At 35.0% G+C, this 26920-nt stretch overlaps 1 protein-coding gene and 1 long non-coding RNA gene across 15 annotated transcripts in view; both read right to left on the bottom strand.

Moving 5' to 3' along the window:
* Hmbox1 (homeobox containing 1) overlaps positions 1 to 26920 on the bottom strand; it is a 168642-nt gene that overhangs the window by 61006 nt on the left and 80716 nt on the right. For all 14 annotated transcript variants that reach the window (XR_002212020.2, XR_012441577.1, XR_002212021.2 and 11 more), the window contains one exon: positions 21626 to 21711. Coding sequence is in view for 11 of the 14 variants with exons in the window: in XM_020157962.2 (XP_020013551.1) it covers positions 21626 to 21711 (86 nt within the window). In the remaining 3 variants the exon portion in view is untranslated. The remainder of the gene's footprint in view (positions 1 to 21625; positions 21712 to 26920) is intronic.
* Positions 6265 to 21619, bottom strand: LOC141416938 (uncharacterized). The gene is made up of 2 exons (XR_012441578.1): positions 17972 to 21619; positions 6265 to 17878 (listed from the first exon to the last, which is right to left on the bottom strand). It is a non-coding gene; the product is annotated as an uncharacterized lncRNA (long non-coding RNA).

The following is a 26920-nucleotide window of genomic DNA, read 5'->3' as shown; positions in this document are numbered from 1 at the left end:
TTATTTTTTTAACTGCTGAGCAATGTCTAGTAGCTACTGGCTAAAAAAAACTGAGGAAATGGGCAGGCTGTGGTCACAGTCCTAGTTAGTCTCCTGGTCTCCAACACTGCAGCAAGGCTGATCTATACAACCAACAGATATGGTAGAAATAACAATCTGTACCTTCTGAGTCTAGGTAATTAAAGATATTACGGCTTCAGTCTTATACTCTCTTAGACCAGTTGGTTTTGGGGGAAACTGGCTGCTTGCAATACTGAAAGAACACACAAGCAGTCCTGTGGAGAGATGCATATGGCATTCTGCTAACAGCCATGCCAGTGAGCCTTCTTGGAAGATGGTCCTCTAACCTCATTTAACTGCAACCTTATGAGATACTTTGCACCCAAATAATTCATCTAAGCTAATCCTAGATTTCTGACCCATAGAATTCAGTGTGATAATAAAGGTTTTATGTTCCCAGATGCTAAGTTCTAAGGTAAAATTTTATGCAGCGATAGATAACTAAGACACACATTTATGCTTCACTTACCTCATGTCCATCAAAGCCTTTATTTATACTCAGCTCCTGATATTTAGATATTTTTATATAGTCAACATTTACATTCTGTTCTGGATTCATTTTTCCCATAGCTGTTTACTCACAGGTTTAGAAGGATTCAAGATTTGTCATAGTTTCACAGTTTTTCCATTTCTACACCCTATGTATTTGTTTTTGATTGAGGCATATTTTACAAAGAACTATTGTTTTTTTCCTCCTTCCTCTTCTTTTGGCAGTACTGGTGTTTGAACTCAAAACCTTGCACTTGTGAGGCAAGTGCTCTACCATTTGAGACGTGCACCCAGCTCACAAAAAAAGCAATGAGTTTAAAAGAATGTATGTATGTGTATGAGCACTGCTCAAATCAAGATACAGATTATTTCTATGCCTCCTAAATGCTCCCTCTTGCCCCCTTTTTAAGTTAATACCTAAATGTCACATTTTAAAATTTAACTCTTGGTGGGTAAGATTTCATAATGGAATACTTAATGGTACAGGCTTATCGGTGCTGTATTACTCAGCCCTGTATGCATTAATGTTTGTTTACCATTTTCATATTCGGAGTACGATTTCACAAGGGAAAAGTTTGAGGGTCACCTTTCCTTCAAAATCTGTTAAACTGGAGTGACATCTGTGGGAATAATATAGTAAGGACTTCCGAAAAGTCACTCCATAAAGGCAAAGAAAGCAAAAGATGCCTTTACATAGAAGAACTACAAAAATTATCAGAATCATGTTTTTTTTTCCCCCCCAAACTGGAAACTACCACAAAGTTTTGACAACCCAAGCAGCAATTACTCAGGAAAAACAACTATGTAACATTTTAACCTGACCTCTTCCCATGTCCATCATACCACTATCACAGTAGACTTGAAAATCAACATTTCTGAAATCACTATGAAAATCAGGTGTGGCCTAGTAGCTACTGGAGAGGAGAGAATATTTTTGAAATTTCTCAAAACACCATTCTAAGAGAACTGCATTACTTCACCTGTCTGACAACTCTCTGGAAATCCTCCCTTGCACAGCTTGCCTTTAATTAACTTAACTCAATGTTATTTAATATAACTAGCCTTTTTCCTTTCACGGAGAGAGGACAGAAAGAAAGTGATTTGTTGAAAACAATCTGTGGCAATAGTTTAATACTATAGTTGCTTGAGATGACAAATGGGTGAACAAGAAGCCATGTGAAATATTTAAAAAGAAAAGCTGAGGAATAAGCTGGTGTCCATGACAGACTTCAAATAGCAGTGACACATTCATAGGAATCCAAAAAACCCCATGCATGAATAAGGCTGTACCCATCCCTACTGCTATGTAGATGCCCAGGAAAGACCTCTGAAGACTGTACATTTTAACTTCTTGCAGGCTTTGAAACTCAGTGCAAACAGAAAGTAAAGTCTAAGGCAGAATTATAAGCTGAATGCCTATGCATTAAAAACATAACCTTTGTACACACAATCCCTTGGCAAATGTAGAGAGATTTAGTCACCCCAGCTATTTGATGAAACCTCTGTCTAATAATGGGCTAATCACTAAACTAACAAGCAAGAGAGTTCAGCATCTACACACTGACTTTAAAGTCAGAATGCTGATTTTGCAGAACTAAGTCAAGAAATCCACCACACTACAAAAATAAATAACAAATCCAGGACAGGAAGAAATCTGACTTCAAGTTTCCACATTATATTACTCAGAAACTCTAGGTTTTAAAAAATAAAACTTAAAAAACATAAAAAGAAACAAAAAACTATTGCCCACATATGGTAAAAATAGAAACTCAGGTGTAAGGTTTAACTTAGATTTATATCAGCTACTTTAAAGATATTCAAAGAATTAAAACAAATTCTGAAGAATTAAAGGAAAGTCAGAGAAAAAAATATCTCACCAAACACCAAGTAACAATAAAGAGACAAATTATAAAGAAAAATCAAATAGAAATTCTGGAGTTGAAAAGTATAATACCTGAAATGAAAAATTCACTAAACAGGCTCAACAGCAGATATGAACTAGCAGAAGAAATTATCATTAAAATGAAGACTGGTCGGTTGAGATGATTTATTATGAGGAACAGAAAGAAAAAACAATGAAGGGAATGGAGCAAACTTTCAAAAATGGTGGGATACCATCGTGCACATGTAATATACATAATGGGAATCCCTGAAGAGACAAAAGTGAAGAAAGAGTATTTTGAGAAAAATAACGGCAACATATATAAGTAAGATCTCAGTGATCTTCAAGCAGGTTAACTCAAAGAGATCCACTCTTAGAACCACCAACCATTAAAGACCAAAGATAAAGAGAAAATCTAAAAGCTGCAACAGGAAAAGAAACTCATTAAATACAGGAATGCTCAAAAATATCAACAGCTGATTTACTGTCAGAAGTCATGGGAAGAAGACACTAAGGTACTGCCTGAAAAATAAAAACTGCAGAGGATCAGCTACAAGCAGAGCTGCCCTGTACTAAAGGGAGTTCTTCAGGCTGAGAAAGGGCATTAAAGAGCATCCTGAATACACATGGAGAAATAAAAAGTGACAGTGTTACGGTTTCAATCTAGAAATGTCCCTTGGAGGCTCATGCGTTAAAGGTTTGGTTGCCAACTGATGCCAACTGAGATGTGATTGGTCATGAGTGCTCTCATGAATCTATTGAGATGAACAATGAATTCATAGTTGAATGGACTACTGGGAAGACTAGAGGAAGTAGGTCACTGAGGGCATGACCTAAAATGACATATCTTGTCCCCAGTCACTTGGTCTCTCTGCTTTTTGACTGCCATGAGTTGAAACGAGTTGAACAGATTTGCTCTGCCACGCCCTCCTGCTGCCATGATGTTCTGTCTCACCCAGAGGATCACAGCAATAGAGCAAGCTGACATGAACTGGAACCTCTGAAAATGTGAGCCAAATAAATCTTTCCTCCTTTAAGTTGTTTATCTCAGGTATTTTGTCACAGTGACTAAGAAACTAAGAAACTAAGAAACTAACACAGACAGTTAAAGGAAACTATGGTACAAAGAAACATAAAAGACAAACAGAAGGCTTTTTTTATCTGCAACTCCTTTCCACCCCTATTTTATCTAAAAGAAAGCTGCATAATGCAATAATCAGAAATCAATGTTAACGGGCATAGAAAGTATTCATGTATAATTTGTATAACAATAATGACATAAAGGAGGAAGAAAATCATATGGGAATGAAATTTATCTGTATTATTGAAATTAAGTTAGAACCAGATTGTTATAAATTAAGATGTTAATGATAATCCTCAGGGCAATGACTAATAACCTGACTCAAAAAATGTAATAAATGGCATTCATACACTAGAAAATGTCTATTTAACACAAAAGAGGAAACAATCAAACAATAGAGATACAAAAAAGACCCAAGACATACAGAAAATGAATGCCAAAATGGCAGATGTAGATCCTATCTTCTCAACATTACGCTATATATGAATCAATAAACACTCCAAAAGAAGACAGAGACTGGAAGAATGGATGAAAATACTATCCCACTGTATGCTGTCTGTAAGATAGGTTTCAGATCCAAAAACACAAATGTGTTGAAAGTATAAGAATGGAAAAAGGATGTCCCATAAGGAATAACCAAATAAAAACCTAAGTATCAATTAAATATTAACACCAAGAAAAATAAACTTACAGATAAAACTTGTCACTAGAGAAAAACAGAAGGATGTGGTAAAAGGATCAGTCCAAGAGGAAGATGTAATTAAAACATATATACATCAGACAAGAGAGCCCCCAAATTGATAGAGCAAAAGCTGACAAGGACAGAGGGAGAAAGAGATGTTCAGCAATATCAGATGGAGATGTCAATATAACTTTCAAGAGATGAACAACAGTAAACAAATCAGACCTAACAAACATGTACAGGACATTCAATCCAACAACAGCAGAAAACACATCATTCACAAATGTTTATGGAGGGAATACTTATATTTTGTGGATTGAAATGTCATCCAGTCCCATAATAAAAAATAAAGCCAATTAAGAACTTTAAACTATAGGCGTGGAGAGCAGACTCTGAGAAGACTATATGAGAACTGGACATAAGCAAGGAGAGATGCAGCTCAACTGCTTTTCCTAAGATGTTTATCTGTACACTCACATTGGCATAGCCCCGGCCACAGAAAAGGAAAATGCAGAACAGCTGCTTCTCCTAAGTTGTTTGCATTCAGAGGAGCAAAAATGCAGGTTACTCCTGTTACAATGTCACACCTCTCTCTGAGAACCACTGCTCCACCCTCTTTACCACTGGATATAAAATACTCACTGAAGGAGGATGTGAGGCTTTTTGCTTTGGGCTTTTGCTTTGAGGCTTTTGGCTTTTTGGTGTGGGAGGCTTTTGGAAGAGAAAAGAATTGCTGAAGGGAAAAGAATTGCTAAAGGGAAAAGGATTGCTGAAGGGAAAAAGAAATGCTGAAGGGAAAATGAATTGCTGAAGGGAAAGTGCTGGAGGAAGATTGCTGAAGGGGGGAAATGAATTGAAGGGAGGATTGCTGAAGGGAAAAGAATTGCTGAAGAAGAAATGCTAAGGGGGAATTGCTAGCAAGCCTGAGGGCTGAGACTTTAAGAAAGCTAAAGAGAGAACACGAGACAGTGCAAGTCTGCACCAAGAACTTTATACATAGGCTTTAGAAAAGCTAAGCTAAAGAAAAGCTAAAGAGAACAGTGCAAATCTAAGGACTGGGATTTTAAGAGTTATGCATATACAGTTTTTAGGCGTGGCTGTTGTTGTTTGCAAGTCTGAGCACCAAGGCTTTAAGAAAGCTAAAGAGAGAACATGGGACGGTACAAGTCTGGGGGCAAAGATTTTAAGAGAGAGTATGTGAAAGAACAGCTAAGAGAAAACATGGGACAGTGCGAGTCTAAGGAAAGAGGTTTTAAAGAATAGTGAAGCAAGGTTTTAAAGAAGACTTCAGAAGCAAGGTTTTAAAGAATTGTAAAGGAGTAAGGCCTTAAAGAATAAAAATAAAGAAAAGAGGCAGAGTAAATGAAAGAATAATCAAGAAAAGAAGCAATGAGGGTTGTGCGTCTCCACCAGAGTGCCCAACACACCTAATCCCACCTTTCTGTCTGTCTATCCTGTGTCTTTTCTTCATCTCCTGCTGCTGCCCAGTTAGGCCCAGTTAGGTTCAGTAATAACCAGGAGCGAGAGAAAGCTCGCTCCATATAGGAAAAAGTATATAAGAAACAGTTTCCAGAAAAGATAATACACTAAGCTATAAAACAATTCTCATTAATTTTTAAGAAGACTGAAATCACATAAAATATGTTCTCCAATTATAATGGAATGAAATTAGAAACAAAACAGGGGTTGGGTGGAGTACAATGGTAGAATATATGCCTAGTAATGCAGGAGGACCTGGGTAGAATCCCCAGTGTGTGTACGCACACACACATGCACATACAAAAGGGAAAAGAAATAATTAACAGTAGAAAAAAGTTGGGAAATTAAAAAATAAGTGAAAATGAAATAATACATTCCTAACCAATGAGTCAGGGAAGAAATAATAGGGGAAATTGTAAAATAATTTTGAGATGGCTAAAAACAAAAATACCACATATCCAAGCTCAGAAGATAAAGAAGCTAAGGCAGTACTTAAAGGGAAAATTATAGTCATAAATGATTCTATTAACCAGATACAATGACCGTGAAAAAGGCAGAACTCAAATGATCTAAAAGCACAAAAAAAAAAGGGGGACATTACTACCTTAGCTAAATAAAAAGGGTTATAAAGAAATTATATGAGTAATGGTATACCAACAAATTATGTAACAAAGATGAAGAAAAGCTACCAACACTTCCAAATTCAACTTATGAGGCCAGTATTAAACTGATACCAAACCCAAACAAAGACATTATAAGAAGAAATCAGTATCTCTTCTGAATGTGATATAAAACTCCTCAACAAAGTACCAGCAAACTGAATCCAAAAACATATACAAAGGATTATATACCATGACCAAGCATGTTTATCTCAAGAGAGTGAGTTCACTCAATATATGAAATCAATGTAATACTCCACAGCAATAAATGAGAAAACACTCATGATTATTTTAATAGGCACAGAAAAAAACATGTGACAACACCCAACATCTTTTCAAAATATAGAACACTCAACAAACTAAGAATTGAAGCAAATTTCTTTATGCATCTATGAAAAAAAACCATAGATGATGTGATATTTAATGAGGAAAGAATGAAAGCTTTACCTCAAAGATTAAATAAAGGAGAAGAATGTCCATTTTGCCACTTCTATTTAACATTGTCCTGGACGTCCCAGCCTGGACAATAGGGCAGGATAAAGACATAAAGGGCTTCTGCATTACAAAGGGCAAAAGTACTTCTATTCGTAGATGACATGATCTTCTATGTCAAATATGTAACTGTTACAACTAATAAGAGCTCAGCAAGATTGCAGGATACAAGATCAACATACAAGATCCAAACTGTACTTTTATACACTAGGAATGAACAATTCAAAATCATTCAGAAGATAAATTTTACTTACAATAAACAGTATCACAGTAATAAAATAGTACTAAATCTAACAAAAGTAGCATTAAGAGTTGTATACAGAAAGTACAAAGCATCATTGAATGATATTTAAGAATGTCTAAATTAATGCAAAGACACCTCAAATTCATGTATTGGAAGATTTGATAGTTAAAAAGGGAATACTTCTCAAACTGATTTACAGAATTACTGCAAATTCCTGTTAAAATTACTGCTGGCTTTTTTGCAGAAATTGAGAAAGCAATTCTGAAATTCAAATGGAAATGCAAGTGACCCAGTCAAAACAAAACTGGAGACACAATTCCTGACTTTAAAACTATCTATCAAGCTATGGCAGTCAAGATTGTGCGGTTCTGTCATGAATACACAATGGAACAGAATCCGGGCTCAAGAAATAAATACATAAATTTATGGTCAATTAGCGTTCAATGAGTGTGCCAAAAAATTCAGAAGGGAAATATCTTTTTCAACAAGTGGGGCTAGAATAACTGGATGTCTACTTATAAAAGAAAGATGCTGGATCCCTTCCTCACATCATATACAGAAATTAACTCAAAGTAGATGAGAGACATAAATGTAGGAGCTAAAAGTCTAAACATCTTAGAATAAGAGACATAAACCTGCACGATCTACATTTAAGCAATGGTTTCTCATCTATGACATGAAAAACAACAAAAAATATGGACTTCAGCAAAATTAAAAATTCATGTGTTTTAAAGGACACTATCAAGAATATGAAAAGACAAATCACAGACTAGGAGACTATATCTGATAAGAACTTGTATCTATAATATTTAAGAATTTTTACATTTCAACATAAAATGGTATCCCAATTAAAAAATGGACAAAGAATTTGAACACATATTTCACCAAAGATACATAAATGAACAAAAGATACTTTAGGTGCTCATTAGTCACTAAGAAACACAAATCAAACTGTAATAATAAATAATTTCCTCAATGACTAAAATAATGAAGTGGTGATGAAGATGTGAAGGAATTGGATACCTTATACATTGGTAGTGGGTTTGTAAAATGGAAAACAGTTCTGGCAGTTCCTCAAATCATTAACACAGAATTGTTATTTGACCCAGCAATTCTATTCTTAGGTCTATTTCTTAGAATGTGTGTATACAAAAGCTTGTAAACAAATGCTTATAGCATTGTTCATAATAGCCAAAGAGTGGAAATAATCCAAATGTCAATTATCTGATTAATAAATAAAATGTGGCATTATCCATTTAATAGAATATTACTCACATTTAATATTGCTGATATAGACAACATGGATGAACCTTGAAATTATGCTAAGTGAAATAAACCAAACACAAAAATTCAGACAGTATATGAATGTCTAGAAATTTGTATATAGGTAAAACTACAAACAAAATAAATTAGTGCTTGCCAGCAGCTAGGGGACTGGTGAATGACTGCTGATGGGATTTCTATGTTGAACAGTATCTATAGAGGAATGGAACCTCTGCTGTATTTGTTGGTCCACTACCTTAAACTTTAACACTTAAATAAACTTTTCATGACTAGGATACTTTCCTTCTCCACAACAGAGGAGGCAGGTGTTAGGGCCCAAAGTTTTCCTTTGTTTTGATCCAGAATTATTGTGATTTAAGCTATTCTAAGGTTCTAGATATTATTTCATTAAAGGTAAGAGTTTTTCTTCTGTTTTATTTTTACTAGTTTTTTTTTCAGGGGTTTACTGGACAGAAGTAGAAGGGCAGTATCCCTCAATCTTGTAAGTCTGCTGATCAATGGGCAACTACCTGCCCCCCATTGTCTTATAATGAAATTGTTTTTAATTTTGAGAATGCTTTACATCTTTTCATATATTTATTAACAGCTTATATTTTGTTTTGTGTAAGTTATACACTGATATACTCTGCAAACTTTTTAGGTTAGATGTTGCTTTCATAGTAATTTTTAAGAGCTATTTTGATATATCATTGATATCAAACTTTGCTGCAAATACCTTTAGGTGTGAATGTTGTCTATAGTACTTTTGATTGGACATATGCTTAAAATTTTCAGAGCTAAACCCATACAACTTCTATCTTTTGGTTTTATGTATTAGGAAAACATTTCCTATATAAAAATGATAAAAATATTCAATATTTTCTTCATTTTAACATATATATATTTAGTTCTTTATTGCATATAAAAACTTGTTTGTTTATGGTTTGATGTAGGCACCTATTTCTATTTCTTTCATTTTTAAATAGGCAACCAATGGGAAAATATTTCCTTACAGACTTGAAATGCTTCTTGTATTTAAGCTGAATTTCCTTATTTCCAAGGCTCTAATAAGGAACTCTGCTCTGTATAGCTGATACATCCATGTATATAACAAAATGACCTTGTGTTATTTGCTTTGACAATACAGTATATTTTAATATCTGCTAGGACAAATTTCTTTAACCCCTTTCCCTTTATTCCCTTTTAGAATCCCTTATTCTTACATATTTTTTCTTATACATGAACTTTAGGATCATCTTCTCAAAGACAACAAAGTTCGATTGTGATTCTGTTACCAGAAAGCACACAAAGCAAACTGATGACTCAAACTGAATCTGGCCAGGACATATTACTTTTAAGCCTGTGAAAGGGTATGTGTTTAAAACATTGGTACTGGAATTTTTTAATTAAATACAGAACTCATGCATGCAATATAAAATTAAAAAAGAAAATAAGTCATTTGCTATACATTCTTTTCCTCATTTCACTTGAAATAAATATAGCTCCCTTACCCTTTAGGGGACAAACTACTACATAATATAGATGCACAATAATTTACCTAACTAGACCTATCGATGGACACTTAAATTATTTACAGCCTTTTGCTGCCATATCACATGCAATAAATATTCTCATACAATTATCATTCTAGATATGACAATATCTCTGTAGGACAAATCCCTAGAAGACAAATTACTTGGTCAAAGGGAGAGCACATAAATTTTAACAAAAAGAAAAGAAACATGACTCATACAAGATTAGGTATATTTAAAAGAAAAATAATATAATTAAGGACTGTCATGGCTCAGTGGTACAGCACTTGCCTAGCATGCATGAAACCCTGGGTTCAATCCCTAGCATCACACAAAAAATTATCAAGTTGAAATTTTATCTAAATCTTTATCTAAATATATCAAATTTAATGTATTAAGCAAGTATACAGCTAGTGCCTACTACATATGGAATAAAGGCAAAAATGTCTTAAAATAGATACCAAATTACTAAATGTTAACGGTTGTTGAAAAGTATAACATTGAGAAAATAGTATGTTATGTACTTTTTTAAAAGTAATTAATGCTCTTTATATACTAATATGGGATAATTTCCAAGTTTAAAAAACCTAGGTGTAGAACACTGTACAAGGCATATCACCTATCTGGCACAAAAGGAGAAAGGAATTATGCATATTTATATTTGCTTATAAATGCATAAAATAACTCTGAAGAAACTAATATTCACTTCTACTAGAAGGACAATGATTGAAAGGAAGAGAAAGGAGATATTTAGTACCATTTACCTTTCTGAAGGTATTCCCAAAATTGAACTACATGAATTTATTTTCTAATATAGAAAATAAATTTAAGTCAGGAGCAGTGACACACACCTGTAGTCCCTGCTACTCATGAGACTGAGGCAGGAGTATCTCTTCAGCCCAGGAGTTTAAGACCATCCTTGGTAACACAGAGAGACTCCATCAAAAAAAAAAAAAAAGGTAAATTAATTTTTAAATTTTTTACAAGTTCATTATTAAGTGATCCAAGGGTATAAACATTGTGGTTAACATATTTAGTATCCAAAGCTTAGCTTCATAAAGGTTAACTTAGACAGAGGTGAACAGGCAATGATTGCTTATGAAAATTAAGCAGTTATAATGGGTAACAAATGATAATAAAAAACTTCTATGGTGTTTACTGTGTACTAACTCTTTTAATCCACTTAAGAATCCTATTAAGAGTCTATACTGCAGTGTATGCCTGTAGCCTTAGATACTCAGGAGGAAGAGGCAGTAGTAGTATGACTTGAGCCCACATGTTTGAAGGGCCAGCCTAGGCAACATGGCAAGACTTCAAATCAAATAAACAAAATAACTCTTTAATGTAGGTATTATTATTATTCACATTTTTTCCAGAACAGTAATCATTTGTTCAATAACTTGCCCAATTACATAAACAGAAAGGGACTGAGACATGAGATTTTGAACCCAGATAGCCCATCCTCACAGTCATGCTCTTGGCCACCATATTGAATGGCTATGTTTAAGAACACTGGCTTTGCAATGAAAGAAGTAACCAGTTTCATAACTGACAAATTAATCTCTTATGGCCTCAGTTTTCTCATCTGTAAATGAGGAGTTAACACATGCTTCTCAAATGTATAACACAATTAGCACAGCATCTAGCACTCAGTAAGTGTTAAGCAAATTATAGCTAAAAATAAAAGCTTTTAAAAAAGGGGTTTTGCTAAGAAGGTGCACACAAGTAAAAAGCAGAGCCACTGGATATCCACAACTCATTGATGGTTATATATATAAAAATAAAGCTGAATCCAAAACTGAGAAAAATATGCTCCAACAGTGTTTAAGAGGTATTCTCCCTCCTTAATAAAATTTAGCACACTCAAACATTTCAAAGGTACTCTACATCCTAGATAAATTAAGACAAACTGGAAATAAATGTTCTTCAAAACTATTTAGCAATGTAAAGCCTTTGGAATAAAGAAGAATCTTTGTGTTGAAAACTGTCAAAAGAACACTTTTAAGAAAACAGCATATTTTAATTCTTAAATGACTAAAGCTCAAAACAATAAACAAAAGATCACATTAAGAATGTGCTAAGAGTTTCTCATTAAGAATAATGACAATTAGCCTGGGGAAATACTACATTGGACATGTACTTTAAAATGGATGTGTTAAAAAACCAGGATGTTGTCTATATACCTGCTTGGGAGAGCTAGAGACAGGTCACTTGATATTTTAAAAACTACTTATAGGAAGCAAAATCTCATAGCTTAGCAAGTAAAAGCTATGCTATTTGCTCAGTTATCACAAGGGCACAAGGGAAGGGCCACTGTTGTATCTAAAGCTAATTCAATTTAGTCTGTGGCTTGTAATCCTATTATTTCAGGCAACAAGCCAGAGAAAATATTCCAGCAAATGGTAAAATTATGTAGGTAAGTGATGGCAATCTTTAAGGGACAAAGGACCCAACAATTTCTCCTGTTCTCTATTCTGTTCTGCTGACTTCAGTACTAGAGTACAAACCTTACAGGATTAGATCCAGGTGGTAAATTACGATTAGTGAAGGATATTCACCATCATAATAACAAAAGTCTCAAAACAAAGAAATTTAAGGAAGAAATAACAACTCTACCAGAAAATACAAGAGAAAGGAACATTCAACAATGCATAAGCCAACATTTATCACAACAAAACTAGAAGTGGATATTAGAAGAGTAGAAAACAAAAGAAAAACATAGATTTAGAACAATACCACCCACGAACATAAATGTAATCATTCTTAAGAAACATCAATAAACAGAATAAAGCAATATAAAAAGGTAAACATATGATAACTCAGTGGTTTTTTTCCCCAAATGCAAAAGAATGTAGTTAACCACATTAACAAGACTACAAAAGAAAAACCATGTTTTCAAAGAGCTGGAGAAAAAGCATCTGACAAAAAATACAACACCCATTCACAATTTTATAACCTCTTGGATATAAACTCTAGGTACTTGAGGAGTAGAGTCAGGACATTTCTAGTTTGAGGCCAATCCAAGTGAAAAGTTGTCAAGATTCCCCATCTGAACAAAAGCAGCTGGGTGTGGTGGCTCATATCTGTCATCCCAGCTACTCAGGAGGCATAGATAGGAGAACCAGGGTCTGAGGCTGTCTGGAAAACCATATCTGAAAAATAACCTAAAGCTAAAAGGGCTTGTGGTTGGCTCAAGTGCAAGACCTTTAGTTCAAACTCCAGTACCACCAAAACAAAACAAAACAAAACCTACAAACAAAAAAACCTCAGAAATTAGAAATAGAGAACTCTTCTTATAAGGCATATAGATAAAGATTGCAGTCTGAAGCTGGTCCTGTGCAAAAACATGAGACCCTACCTGGAAAATAACTAAAGTCAAAAGGGCTGGGAAATAGCTCAAGTGGTAGAATGCCTGCTTAGCAAGTAGGAAGTCTTGAGTTCAAACCCCAATACTGGGGGAAGAAAAAAAGAAAGAAGGAAAGGAAGGAAAGAGAGAGAAAAAAAACATGAGTCTGGGATTAGGTTAAGGACTTGTACCCAGAATATAAAAATAACTCTCTTATACTAAATAAGGCAAAATATCTAATTAAAAAACAGTGGGCAGGACTGGCAGAGTGGCTCAGGTGGTAGAGCACCTGCCTAGCAAGTGTGAGGCCCTGAGTTCAAACTCCAGTACTGCCGCCCCCCCACTCAAAAAACATCCACACAAAAAAAATGAGCAAAAGATTTTTATACACTTGTCACCAAGGAAGATATGTGAATAGCAAATTATCATATTTCTAAAAGGAGGCATAACATGATTTGTCAGTCATTAGGAAAATGCAATGTAAAGAGGAGTGAGAGATACCATTATATATACATTAGACTGGCTGAAGTAAAAGAGAAACACAAAACACAACTGCTGAAGAGAGTATGAAATAATGGTAATGTTCATCCAGTGTTGGTGGCAATGTAAAATGGTCCAGCCACCTTTTGGAAAAGTTTAGTAAAATCCTATAACCCCAATTCTAGCTTAATGAAAACATGTCCACATAAAAACTTATAGATAAATGATCATAGCACCATAAGTCAGAATAGTCAAAACAGTAGAAACAATCCAGATATGTACCAACTGATTAATAGGGAAGCTAATTTTCTTCTATTCATTCAATGGAACTGTATTCAGCATTTTAAGAGTTACAAACTACTGATATATGTAAAGGTTTCAAAAGCATCATGCCAAGTGGAAGAAAAAAGAACAGACACAAAAGGTATATATCAAGTTCTAGAAAAGTCAAAAGGACACTGACAAAATGGAGATGCCAGGGATTGGGGATGGGGAGAAATATTTCACTACAAACAAGCAGGAAAGAACTTGCTGGAGTACTAAAAATGTTCCATATTTTCATTTTGATAATGGTTATACTAATGTACAAATTTGAAAAGTGATTTTAAAAATAAAGAAAACCACATATGACCTGCATATCCTCAGGTTTTATTTTGTAAGAATCAAATGATACAGCCAAATTTAACTGAAGCTGCCACATTTGATATTAATCATTTTTTAATGAGCCAAAAATAACTGAACAACTTCAACATTTTATAGGCCACTCAGGTGTGAAGGGCCTCAGATGTAGTTTAGTTAATACAGGTTTCAGTTCCTTATCTACCTAGATTTAGTAACTACACATTGCTAAATCTAATACATCTTTATTTTTTTAAAGAAGTACTAGGATTTGAACTCAGAGATTTACACTTGCTAAGCAAGTACCTTACTGCCTTTTTCTGACAGAACAACTTGTTTGTAGCAATGATGTTGAGTCCTTTGATTTAATTTCTATTCCTAAGTAAAACATTAACAATTAACAGACTTCCTTAATGAATAAAGTGCCGTATCTATTGTTTACAAGACATGGCATCTATTCTCTTCAGAGCCTTCTTATGCATGAAGCTAATAAAGCTGCCTGAAGACCAATATGGGCTATAGCTCAACATCAAGTTTTGCTATTTTAACATACAGATAACTTCTGATTTTCTTCCTAGAGTATCCATTTTCCTTTTGGACGTTTATCTTTGTTAGTTTTTTTTAAATTTCTAGAAGAAAAATAAAATTATGTTAGATAGGAAATAATATACTCAACAATCAAAGAAACATACTTTAGGTACAGGAAATAAGAATTAGGGAGCAGGGTTGGCAATGTGGCTCAAATGGTACTAGCAAGCACAAGGCACTGAGTTCAAACCCCAGCAACACCAAAAAAAAAAAAAAAAAAAAGGAGGCAGTAGTAAAAATGAAAGTTACTGCTTGAAGGAAAAGTACGTCTATACCTAACCTTTTTAAGTCATTGAAAAGGCTTATGGTAGAGTAAAATTAGCTTAAATGCAGATTCTACTTTTAAAACCAGGTGGAAGAAGTGGATCTCATTTTACACTTGACAATCAACCTAACTTTCACACTAAAAACATACAGTCTTACGCATTGCACTTGAGATGATGAAAGCCTTATTAGGATAAAAAATCTTCAATAACTGTACGGAACTGATTTTCTACAAACAATGAGTTTTCTCTGAAATGATTTTCACTCCAATTTCTCACTTAGCTTCATTAGTATGAAGTGAAAGACGCCAATCTGAAGCTATATACTCTACAACTTCAAACATATGACATTATGGAAATGGCAAAACTGCAGATAGTAAGATCAGTAGTTGCCAGGAGCTAGGGAAGAGGTAAGGATGAATATGAAGAGCACAGAAAACTTTTACAGCAGTGAGACTATTCTATGATACTATGAAATAGTAGATACAGGTCATTAGATATAGAATGTGCAACACCAAGAGGGAAACTAACATAAACTATGAACTTTAGTTGACAAATAGGAAATCTGATGACCGAGAATGACAGCCTGGATGTTGATAAGGAATCACAGCCCAGACTGCTGACATTAAGACTTGTGACATACAGGACTGGAGGAGTGGCTCAAGTGCTAGAGCACCTGCCTAGCAAGCTTGAGGCCCTGAGTTTAAATCCCAGTGCCTCTAAAACAAACTAACAAAGTCTTGTGACATACAGCTGGGTCTTGCTAACATGAAGCCCCAGCAGCCTGTGAAAAGTGATAGCCCCTGTCTCTAACCACAATCAAGAATTTCAGACTAGAGGTGTGGCTTAAGCAGTAGAGCATCTGTTTTGTGAGCATAAAGCCCTTGAGTTCAAACCCCAACCTCCCCCAACAGACCCCCCCTGGAAAAAAAAATAGGTTAAGAAAAGAATTCCTCTGCCTGGGATGGCAGAGTGGCTCAAATGGTAGAGCACTTGGCTAGCAAGTATGAGGCTCTGCGTTCAAACCCCAGTAACACACACACATACACAAATTTCTTCACCTTTTAAAGAAGTTATCATACTTAGTATGTGATATTTTCATCCTTCATTTTAAAGATAAATAAAAAGGAAAGCAATTTGAATACAGTTAGAATGATTTCATAAACCATTCCTAACCTGTCTTTGTACAAATTCTTACATTTAAGGAATGAGGATCATAAGATACAGGTAAGATATATATATTTCCAATTTAAAAACAGAATAGAATAAAATAGAATAGAAAGATGTTACTTAGAAACTGTTATGGTCTGAATGTTTATGTCCCCCTAAAAGGCATATTTTAAGATCCTCACCTTCAAGGTGATCATATTAGGAGGTAGGATCTTTAGGAAGCGATTAGGTCATGTGGGCAGAACCTTCATGAATGGGATTTGTGACTGGAGAGAAATCCTGTACCTACCTTTTCCACCATGTGAAGACACAGCAAAAAGGAGTAGCCTATGAATCAGAAAGCAGGGTGTCACCAGACAAACGAATCTGCCTTGATCTCAGATTTCCTGGCAACCAAGAACTATGAAAAATAAACTTCTTTTGCTTATAAATCACCCAGTTTATGACAGCTGCCAATCTTAAGGGACTAAGACAAAAACCACTTTGCCAAAGCCTCTCATCCTGTAAGGAAAATGAGTCTCTGAAACACAAGGCAATTTAATAGCAGAAAGACTAGAACCTTACACTATTTTAGTTTAAAAAATAGTGATAAATATCCTAAAATTCAGACATGCTAAATATTTTTTCTTCTTCTATGTCTTTATCTTTTAAGAGGACATGAATTCAATTAGCATATTCCTCTGGCTGATAAGCACTCACCAACCTCTGCCATTTTCTCATTTATTCTGTGTACCTGCTTTTTCAAAGAGGCCATTTAACTTTTTGTTTTAATTCTTAAACAGTCTGATAAAACATTTTACTCTTAAGGTGAATATAGTATGTGTGTTTACTTCTAAAGTCAAGGCTACGCTCACCACCCCACTATTGTTAGTGAGAATTTAGAATTTTGGCTGACCTCTTACAGAGGTAAAATCCACCTTAGACAGACAGGCTGCGGCTGGGAATTCAGCAGGCACTGTTATCATGTCCTGTTTATGCTGTCGTTTTCCCTTCAGTAGGATATGATTTATACAGACCCACCCATGGACTTCTTGTTTATCTTATTATAGAAACTCTCCAGATCTATAAAAAGAAATCTCTGTATTTGCTTCTGGAACAGCACATGTGTTATTATTTTGTACCTCCCTACACTTTTTTATTTAGCATTTTCTGTTGTTATGTACCATTCGTTCTCATTTTTATCTCAAGGTTGATTTCACATATTAGAGTTGAACTTAAATGACTTTAACCAAATCTGTTATAGGACAAGATTCTAGAAGATCATATCCTAAACTTTTATCATGGGGTAGATTTTATCAGGCAGATATTCTTCTAAGACACATGTGACTAATTTGTGAAAAGGCATGAAACCGTGTCCATATATGAATCAGGAACACCAGGGCTAAGCTCTGGGTGACTAGAAGGCTTCTTTACCTAGGTTCACTGTGTCATAGGTAGATCAATTATGAGGCCCAGGCTTTATTTAGGTTCTCATTAACTCACTGTTCTCTAGTAGGATCTTTTTTCTGCAATGGGAAGCTCTATTCCTGTTCACTTCACTGCTGGACAAGCTGGTGAAAAATGTAATACAATAATAGATAAGAAACACATGGATTCAGTAAGTTGACCAACAGGAAAAATAAACCAATCTGGTTATCAATTACCTTATTCTTTTGCTCAGTAGACAAAAGGAAATGTGGGATAGATGCAATGATTCTTGCCTGTAATCTCAGCTACTCAGGAGGTGTATGGAGATCAGAAGAACTGTAGTTCAAAGCCAACTGGGGCAAAAAGTTAGAGAGATCCCATCTCAATCAATAAATTGAGCATGGTAGCACATGCACTTGTGATTCCAGCTACATGAGGGAATAGGGAGAAGGATAGCAATTTGAGATCAGTCAAAGGCAAAAACATGAGACACTACCTGAAAAATAACTAAAAAGGAGATAGGGGCATGGCTCAAGTGTTAAAGTCCCTTCCTAGCAAGTGTGAGGCCCAGAATTCAAACCCCAGTACCACCACAAACAAAGAAAAATGCAATTTCTTTATGAAAATTCATGGAACGTTTGTTGAGCAAATAAACAAATTTTCGTGGAGAAGTCATACTGGACATATAGTATGCGTTAACTTCACCAACACTTCCTTTATACCACAAGGTTGCTACGTAACATGAAATGCTCAGAGTACACGTACAATGCTAGACTCTTTGGACAAAAAACTTTACTCTAAAATGCATAACTGAAATGAGTGCTAAATCTCAGGATGGGAACTAAGTGGAATTAATTACACTTACAATGTAAGACTTACACTTTAACAGAAAGAGAGCATAACGTTGGCAAGTGGGAATTGATAAGATTATGATGAGGAGGCAAAAGGTTTCCTAGGTACACCCATGAATTTGAAAGCATCAATGTGAGCTTTTAATTCTGGAAACAATAAATACTTCAACTCAACTAGGATTGGTATAATTAATAGAAGATAGAAATAAAGAAGGAAGCCAAAGTTTCATTATAAAGAATTTTATTTTTTAGATGATGGAGAACCACCAAAGATAACTGCTTGAGGAAGGATGAACTCAAGCTTTTGGAGTAGAAACGAAGAGGAAGAACAAGTTGGGGTAAGACTAACGTGGGGAAAAACATTTTAAACACTACTAAACCCTATAATTATGGTACAAAAGGAAGGTCCATGTAATACACAGATAGTAAATGCTTTAACACATTTTTAACTCTTGCTTTCAAAAACAGGAGATGACATATTACTGAAGGAGGCAATATTAAACAATGCTGATCCATTGACCTTAGTGTCAGGAAAGTTGACCAGTCTTCTAGATTAGTTTGAGCTACGCCTCCCACCCTTTTTGCTCTGGTTATTTTGGACAACACAGGGTCTTGCTTTTTGTCTAGGCTGGCCTAGAATGTGATCCTGTAGTTTACACTTCCTGCCACATCTGGGATGACAGGCACACACCATTATATCCAGCTTTTTCTGTTGAGATGGAGTCTTGTGAACTTTTTTTTTGCCAGAGCTGGCCTTGAACTGTGATCCTCCCAATCTCAGCCTGCCATTTAGCTAAGATTAAAGACATGAGCCACCATGCCCAGTTGTGCTGAGTTCCCAGATGAAGCCAATTCTGTTGTATTTTGAGTGGCAACATCTTTCAGTTTCCCTTTCCACAATGGCATTTTTTAGAGATTATATTAATGTTTATTGCTATAAAACTCATTAATAAGACTTCCCATATGATAATGCATATGAACACTGTGCACTATCAAACTTTTATTTATTTATTTTGCAGTACAGGGGTTTGAACTCAGCCTAGAGCTTACCAGGAAAGCGCTCTACCACTTGTGCCACACTCCCAGTCCCACAATGGCAATATTTTATACATGTAGTGCTTTCAGGTATGCCTAAGAAAATTTTCCCCTCCCCTATGCTTTTTTGTTTTTTTTTTTCTAGTGGGACTGGGGTTTTAACACAGAGCTTTGCACTTGTAAAGCAGGTGCTCTCCTATTTGAGCCATGCCTCCAGCCCTTTTTGCTCTGGTTATTTTGGAGATAGGATTTACTTTTTGCCAGGCCAGCCTGAACTACAATGCTCCTGTTTTTTTCCTGCCATGGCTGGGATGACAGGTGCATGTCACCATGTTCAGCTTTATTCCTTTAAGATAGGGTCTTAGAAACTTTTTTATCTGGGCTGGCCTGGAACCATGATCCTCCTGATCTCAGCCTCCCAGATAACTAGGAGTAGAGGCATATGCCACTGATACCCAGCTAAGAAATAGTTTTTAAAGGTATCTTACTCTGATTTGCATCAATACTGGATGGGTTTCAAAGCCACTATTTTGAAAGTCCAAGATGATTCAAGATTCAGAGTATTCAACACACTCAGAAATATTCCAATCTGAAGAAAATTAATTTCAGAATGTAACACTACAATTTTGTCTTCTTTTACTTAGTTTGCAAACTAAAAGATACTATTATTTCTAGTCCTGGAGTACAAAAAGACATCTTTTCATAGCCTACATACAAATCAGTGAGTTTCAGTAAAACCTGTGTAACTTGCCCTTATACTATCTTAAGCAACATGACTTAGTCCTTGAAAATCAAGATTAGTAATTTATTTTAAATATCCTACTGACTTAATGCCTAAAGACTACAACTAAATCCATACACCTTTCATTGGTTTAAGACTTGTGTATAGAAAATTACATTTTAAAAGTCTTTTGTCATCTATAAAAATATACTGCTAGCATAATACACATGCCCACCCACACACATATTGTAAAAGATTTTCTGGAATGAAATTTAACACTTCTAAATACAAAGTTTCATTTTTGATCAAATTAATGAACAGTAACAAGCTTTTAGATAAATAAGCTCCTCTTCCAGAACAGAAAGAATATCTTAAAACTGAACGTATTACTGAAGATCAGATAATATTTAAGTGTCTCATTATGGAAGGATGAAAACTAGGGCACAGTGGCTAAAGATCAAAGTCACTAGATTAAGCAGTAGCATGTTAAAAAAAAAAAGAGAGGGGGAATCAATTTTTATATCTACCAATGCAAAAAGCATTACAACACAGCAAATACAAAATGTACTTGAAGAGTTTCTGGTTCCTCTGATGACTAAAAACATGGTTAACACTTTAGGATATTTTACATATTGAGATTTAAGAGGGAAGACTACAAACCAACAAAAAAACACATGCTAAACCCAAATTTAAGAAACTTCCTAAAAAATGAAATCTGAATAGAGAATGACACATATACACCACATACTGGGGATGAGGTTTGGGTGGGGTAGAAAATGGGATGGGATATAAAGAACAAAGAGAAGACAACAATTAACTCTCATCTTCTCGGTAAGGGTTGAAGGAAAGCTTTCACATATAGAAGTGTTTTTAAAAATACAACTTTCTTTACCCTCATGGATTACTTTCTAACCCATAAAATTAGAGATTCAATTTGGAGGACTGAAATTTTATATTTCAAAAATATAAAATGTAGATAGCGGATGTGCATGTGTCATAAGCTCTGTTACAATTAAAAGAAAACTAGAGATCTCCTTCTTGGCCACGAAATAGGGAATTTTTTTTGCTGTTACAAAGGTTATAAAACAAGTAGCACAAGTTTAAAAAAAATCACTGGATAAGTTTTGTGATATCAGAGACAATGGTTTGAAATCTTGGGCATATGTTATAATGCCTATGTTGACAGATCTGCACTGCAATGCAGAAATACAAGCAATATTCTAATACTTGCACAGAAGGCAGCGAATACACGATTCCAGAATAAAGGGCTCTTAAGCTCTTACCTGTTACCTGTGCAACAACTGCTTGGGAAATCCTCCGATTGGCAAGAAAGGCTTTGATTTCCTCTTTTATCACACTGCTGTCCCTCCTAACAAAAACAGAAGACAAGACCAACAATGTATGTTGAAGGCAGAAATCCTCATCTTTGCTAAAAGAAAAGTGAAGCAGTGAGGTGAGGAGAACACAGAAAGAAAGGACACAAAAATAAAAGATAAACAGACTAAACTTGTGTGAAAATACGAATTCACAACAAACCAAGAAACATCAAAAATTCAAGTTCTGGAACATCACGCCATCAGACAGACATTTTAGTGAATATGTCACTGTAGATACAAGATGGTTAGTCCATGCTCTGTATAATTCACATGTGGAACAAAGCTGTCGTATGGTATATACAAATTTTCATTATTGGGGAATAAACATTTCTTACACAGATAGAAATCCTGGAAAATAAAAATCAACAATAAAAATCAGTTGTGAATAGATTATGAGTTTGCAATATTAACCAAGCAACTGTATGAATAATATCAATTTTAAAACCTTTAAAACAGAGGAGTATAAGTCATCATTCTCACAACTGAAATTATTAGCCACTTCAAGAAAGGTCCTTTAATTTGCCTTTTTATACGAAAATAAAAAATTTAAGGGTTGACTATTAAACTAGAATACTGAAAATACACTTACTAATAACCCAAAAAACTACACTGTGTTCTATGTCCTTGGTATTAAACATTCTAGACCTCATTTTTCCTCTACTAAGATGAATGCTACAAATTTTTATTTATTTAAAAACTCAACAGATTCTCAAAAGACCAGACATTCACTAATATGATAAGTGAAAAGACTTGTTTTTCCATCAGAACAAACATAATACTTAAATAAAAATGTTTAAAACTAACCTATTTCTCTTGGCTTTATTTTCAAGAAAAGATTACGAAAACAGAGCACTAATTTTTGTTCAAGCTCAAAGCTAACACAGAATCATAGTAACACTAGCTAACACAGGGGTTAGCAAATTATGGCCCTTAGGCTAAGTCCAGCCTGCCATCTATTTTTATACAACCCATGAGCTAAGAATCATTTTCTCAGATAGACGATGGAAATCCATTTGAATAAAGTATTATCCTCACTTTCTTCTCATTAGTGTGCCTGTATTTTCAAAACTTTATACAATTATTATTATTTCATATTTAATTTTTCTCAATAACATTTTGTGGCCACACTGGGCATGGTGGTGCATGCCTGCTACCCCAGGACCTGGGAGGCTGAAACAGGAGGATCAGGAGTAGGATAGCCTAAGCTACATACCAAGATCCTAACTCAAAAGAACAAACAAAATTAATTAATTAATAAATAAACAAAAAATCCAACCAATCAAAACAAACTGCCACTTGATTTCTCTTATTTTTCATTTTTTCTTACTTCTTTTTTTTGAGACAGGGTGTTGCTATGTAGCCACACCCAGGCTACTCTCCAACTTATGATCTGCCTGCCAAGTGCTGAAATTACAGGCAGATGCTACTACACCTGGCTTGACACTTTCTCTTTCTATAGAAGTATCTACACATTATATATTCAATTCTGCTCCTTGGCCAAAAGTCTAAAATGTTAATTTTCCTTACAAAAAACTTTGTTGAGCCTTGATCCAAGACAAAATCCCCAAACCTTTACATATTGTTTTGTGAGGGGCTCAAGTCTCTTTGTAGATTACTTGGAGAGACTAAGAAAATTTTATTCAAAAACAGTTAGTTGTGATGTAATTTAGTTCAGCCCTCTCAGACCCTTGATGAGGAGGGGCTATACACTCTGTTGGATTACATGTTCCCTTTTGGGAATTCTAGAAAAGAATATGAGGAGTGGTGATGAGTCTCTACCTATGGCTCTACAGTATACTCCTGATCTATTGATTGGAAATTCTAAACAAGATGTTTCCTAAAGATAAAAATAAAATAAAGAATGAACTGCCTGATGCACAATTTAAAATTTCTGATAGTGACTTAGAGTCTTATCTGATACTGGTTAGATTCCTCCCAAACATTTCTCTCTATGCCAATAATTAGTTGAGCAAGAAAGAGATAACCTTACCATTAACGATTTCAACTGCCTTATTTATATATATGAAACAACCATTTGGTTTCTGATATAATTACAAAATTAATCTGAACAATTTTAGATAAAGCATTGCAGTTCTACATATAGAATGATTTAGGAAAAACAAAACTATTTGAGAATAATTGTTCAGGTTAGAAGAAAAAATGGTGCTTTTATAGGAAAAATGAGTAATTGGTATTTTCTTAACTACTGAATTAAAACACAACTTAAATAAATTTAAGTGAAATTCACCTTGATTAGATTATAAATAATATAGAAGATAAGACAGATCATATGGAAAACACTCAAATATTCCAATATGGAAATACCTGGACTGTGAATTATTCACAGCTTTACAGCAAGACAGAAGAAACCCCCAAAGTCTATAAAACAGCAATTACTTACCATCTCATAGACCATACTTGTAAATATTATGCAAGTTTCTAACACAACCATGATAAATTAAAAAACAAAAAAACTCTTTACTTCTTTCCCAGAAAGAATTTTTTTGGGGGGGGGCAGTACTGGGGTTTGAAGTAAGGGCCTCACACTTGCTAGGCAGGTGCTCTACCACTTGATCCATTCCACCAGCCCTGTTTTGCATGGGGCTGGCCTGGGCTGCCTCAAACTGCAATGCTCCTGACCTCTGCCTCTTTAGTAGCTAGGATTATAAGGGTAAGTCACCAGCACCCAGCTGAAAGAAACTTTTTGAAAGAAATAAGTAAGACTTAAAAGATCAGCGAGTCTGGGAGTATAGCTCAGTGACTGAATTCTAGACTGACATTCAAGAAACTCCCATGCCCAGCCCTCCCACCAAATTAAATAACTGGATAATATTAAATATCTATACATATGTGCTAACAATATAAAAATGAAAAATTCAATATAAGCCGGAAGTTGGTGGCTCATGCCTGTAATCCTAACTACTCAGGAGACAGAGATCAGGAGTTCAAAGCTAGCCCACAGGCAAATAGTTTACAATACCCTATCTTGAAAAAAACCCATCAAAAAAATGGGCTAGTGGAGTGGCTCAAGGTGCAGGCACTGAGTTCAAAGCCCAGTACTGCAAAAAAAAAAAAATAAAATAAATAAAATAAAATATTTAAAATTATAAAAGTACTACATAAACATAGACTATTATTTCTTATACAACCTTATACAGGATCACAAGAAAAGAACAAATGGTTTGCTATAAGCATGAGAAAGACTGAAGCAAACATCAGTACCAGGTAATTTAAGGCACCACGAAAAGAATTCTATAAGGTCAATTTACACACAAGCAGTGACATGTCTTTTATTTGGTTTTACTAGGTATCTTCTTTTTTTCTCTCTCTCTCTCTCTGCAAACCACTCTCCACCCCCCCCCCCCCCCGCCCGGCAGTAATGGGGCTTGAGCTCAGTGTGTTGCACTTGTCAGAGAGGCACTCTACCACTTGAGCCACACCCCCATTTTTATCTTAGTTGTTTTTTGTTGAATGCCTAAGCAATTTGGACCAAGATCTTCCTATTTATGCTTCCTCGTAGCTGGATGCCAGGCGTATGCCACCATGTCCAGCTTTTACTGATTGAGGTGGGTTCTCAAGATATTTTTGCACAGGTTGGCCTCAAAACCATAATCCTCCCAATGTCTACTTCTGAAGTAGCTAGGGTTATAGGTGTGAGCCACCACACCCTGCAGATATTTTCAAAATAGTAAGAGCATTCAATTTTCACTGTTTCTACTTCTCTTAAATATTATAAAGAGTTCCTCCTCATTCTCTTCTTTCTTTAACCCCCCACTTCTATTGTCCTTGCAGGTTGTGAAATCATCACTTAGTTTTGGAGAGGCTGATCATTTTTCAATTTCATAGCTAACTACGGGTTTATTTTGTTGTTGTTTTGTGTTTTGAGACAACAGTCTCACTATGTTGTCTAGGCTGTCCTTGAACTCATGACTCTTCAGCCTTGATGTGCTACTATTACCCTGCTTTGAATCACCTTTTTTGAAAGACACAATTTAACTATCAATTAACCAGAGACATTCACTCTGATATTGACCCAGTTTAAAAAAAAATCTACTTTTCTAATGGCTAACTTTAACATTTTCATTATACGACTCACATGCTAGTATCTTATATGCTGCTTTGCATTATGTTCCTAATCTTGTCTTATCTCTCCTATGTCTTTTAGCATGAAGACTGTGTTGTATTCATCATGAGGTTTGCATATAACAAAAGTTAATTTGTCAAATGAGTGAACAATTCTGTAGTTAGAGATAAAAGGATGCACAATGGAAAACCTGATCTAGATAATTTATAAAATAGCTTTAAATTCTTATTCTCAAGTATGTTTCAAGTCTCGAAGTCTTGAAGTCTTCTCAAGTCTCCCAAATCAAGATGGAAAAGTTATTCATGGCAGTTCAAAATGACATTGCTAGCCCAGTCCCAATGGCTCACATCTATAATCCAAGCCATTCAGAAGGCAGAGATCAGGAGGATCACAGTTCAAGACCAGCCCAGAAAAATAGTTCGAGACACCCTATCTCAAAAATACCCAATACAAAAAAGGTCTCAAGTGGAAGAGTGCCAGCCCAGCAAGCTTGAGGCCCTGAATTTAAACTCCAGTACCACCAAAAAAATACATTGCTTCATTCTCTGGAGTAAAGATATTACAGAACACATGTTTAAAGGTGCTTTTTTTAAGATCTTTCAATTCCCTTGGTTGATATACACTGAACATTCCTTAGGATCTCTTAAAGGTAGCCATCTCAAAGACACTCAGAGATAAAGTAGTAACCACTAGGACAGTCTATTTCACATTTGAACAATGAAATTACATACAAATGTATTAACATTTGAATTAAAATTTACTCCTTAAAATTTCCACCCATAGATATACACAAAACATAATTTTTAAAAACAACAAATGAGTAACTGAGATGGGAACTGTGTATCATGATCATTTCATCCTATCACTTGCAAAAGATAAATATCCTACTTGTATTACATAAGTAAATACAAGTTGGTATCCCTTATTCGAAATGCACAATAAGTGTATCAGATATTGGATTTTGCAGATTTGGAAATATTTTCATACAATGAGGTATCTTGGGATGGATCCCAAGTACAAAAACAGAAGGCAATTATGTTTCTCAGACATCTTATACACATAGGCTGAGTATCTTTTTAGATAAGATTTTTAATAATTTTGTGCAATGAGACAGTGTT

The sequence above is a fragment of the Castor canadensis genome, chromosome 14 (genome assembly GCF_047511655.1).
Source record: "Castor canadensis chromosome 14, mCasCan1.hap1v2, whole genome shotgun sequence".
NCBI classification, from domain to species: Eukaryota; Metazoa; Chordata; class Mammalia; order Rodentia; family Castoridae; genus Castor; species Castor canadensis.
This window is presented reverse-complemented; position numbering and strand designations above follow the sequence as displayed.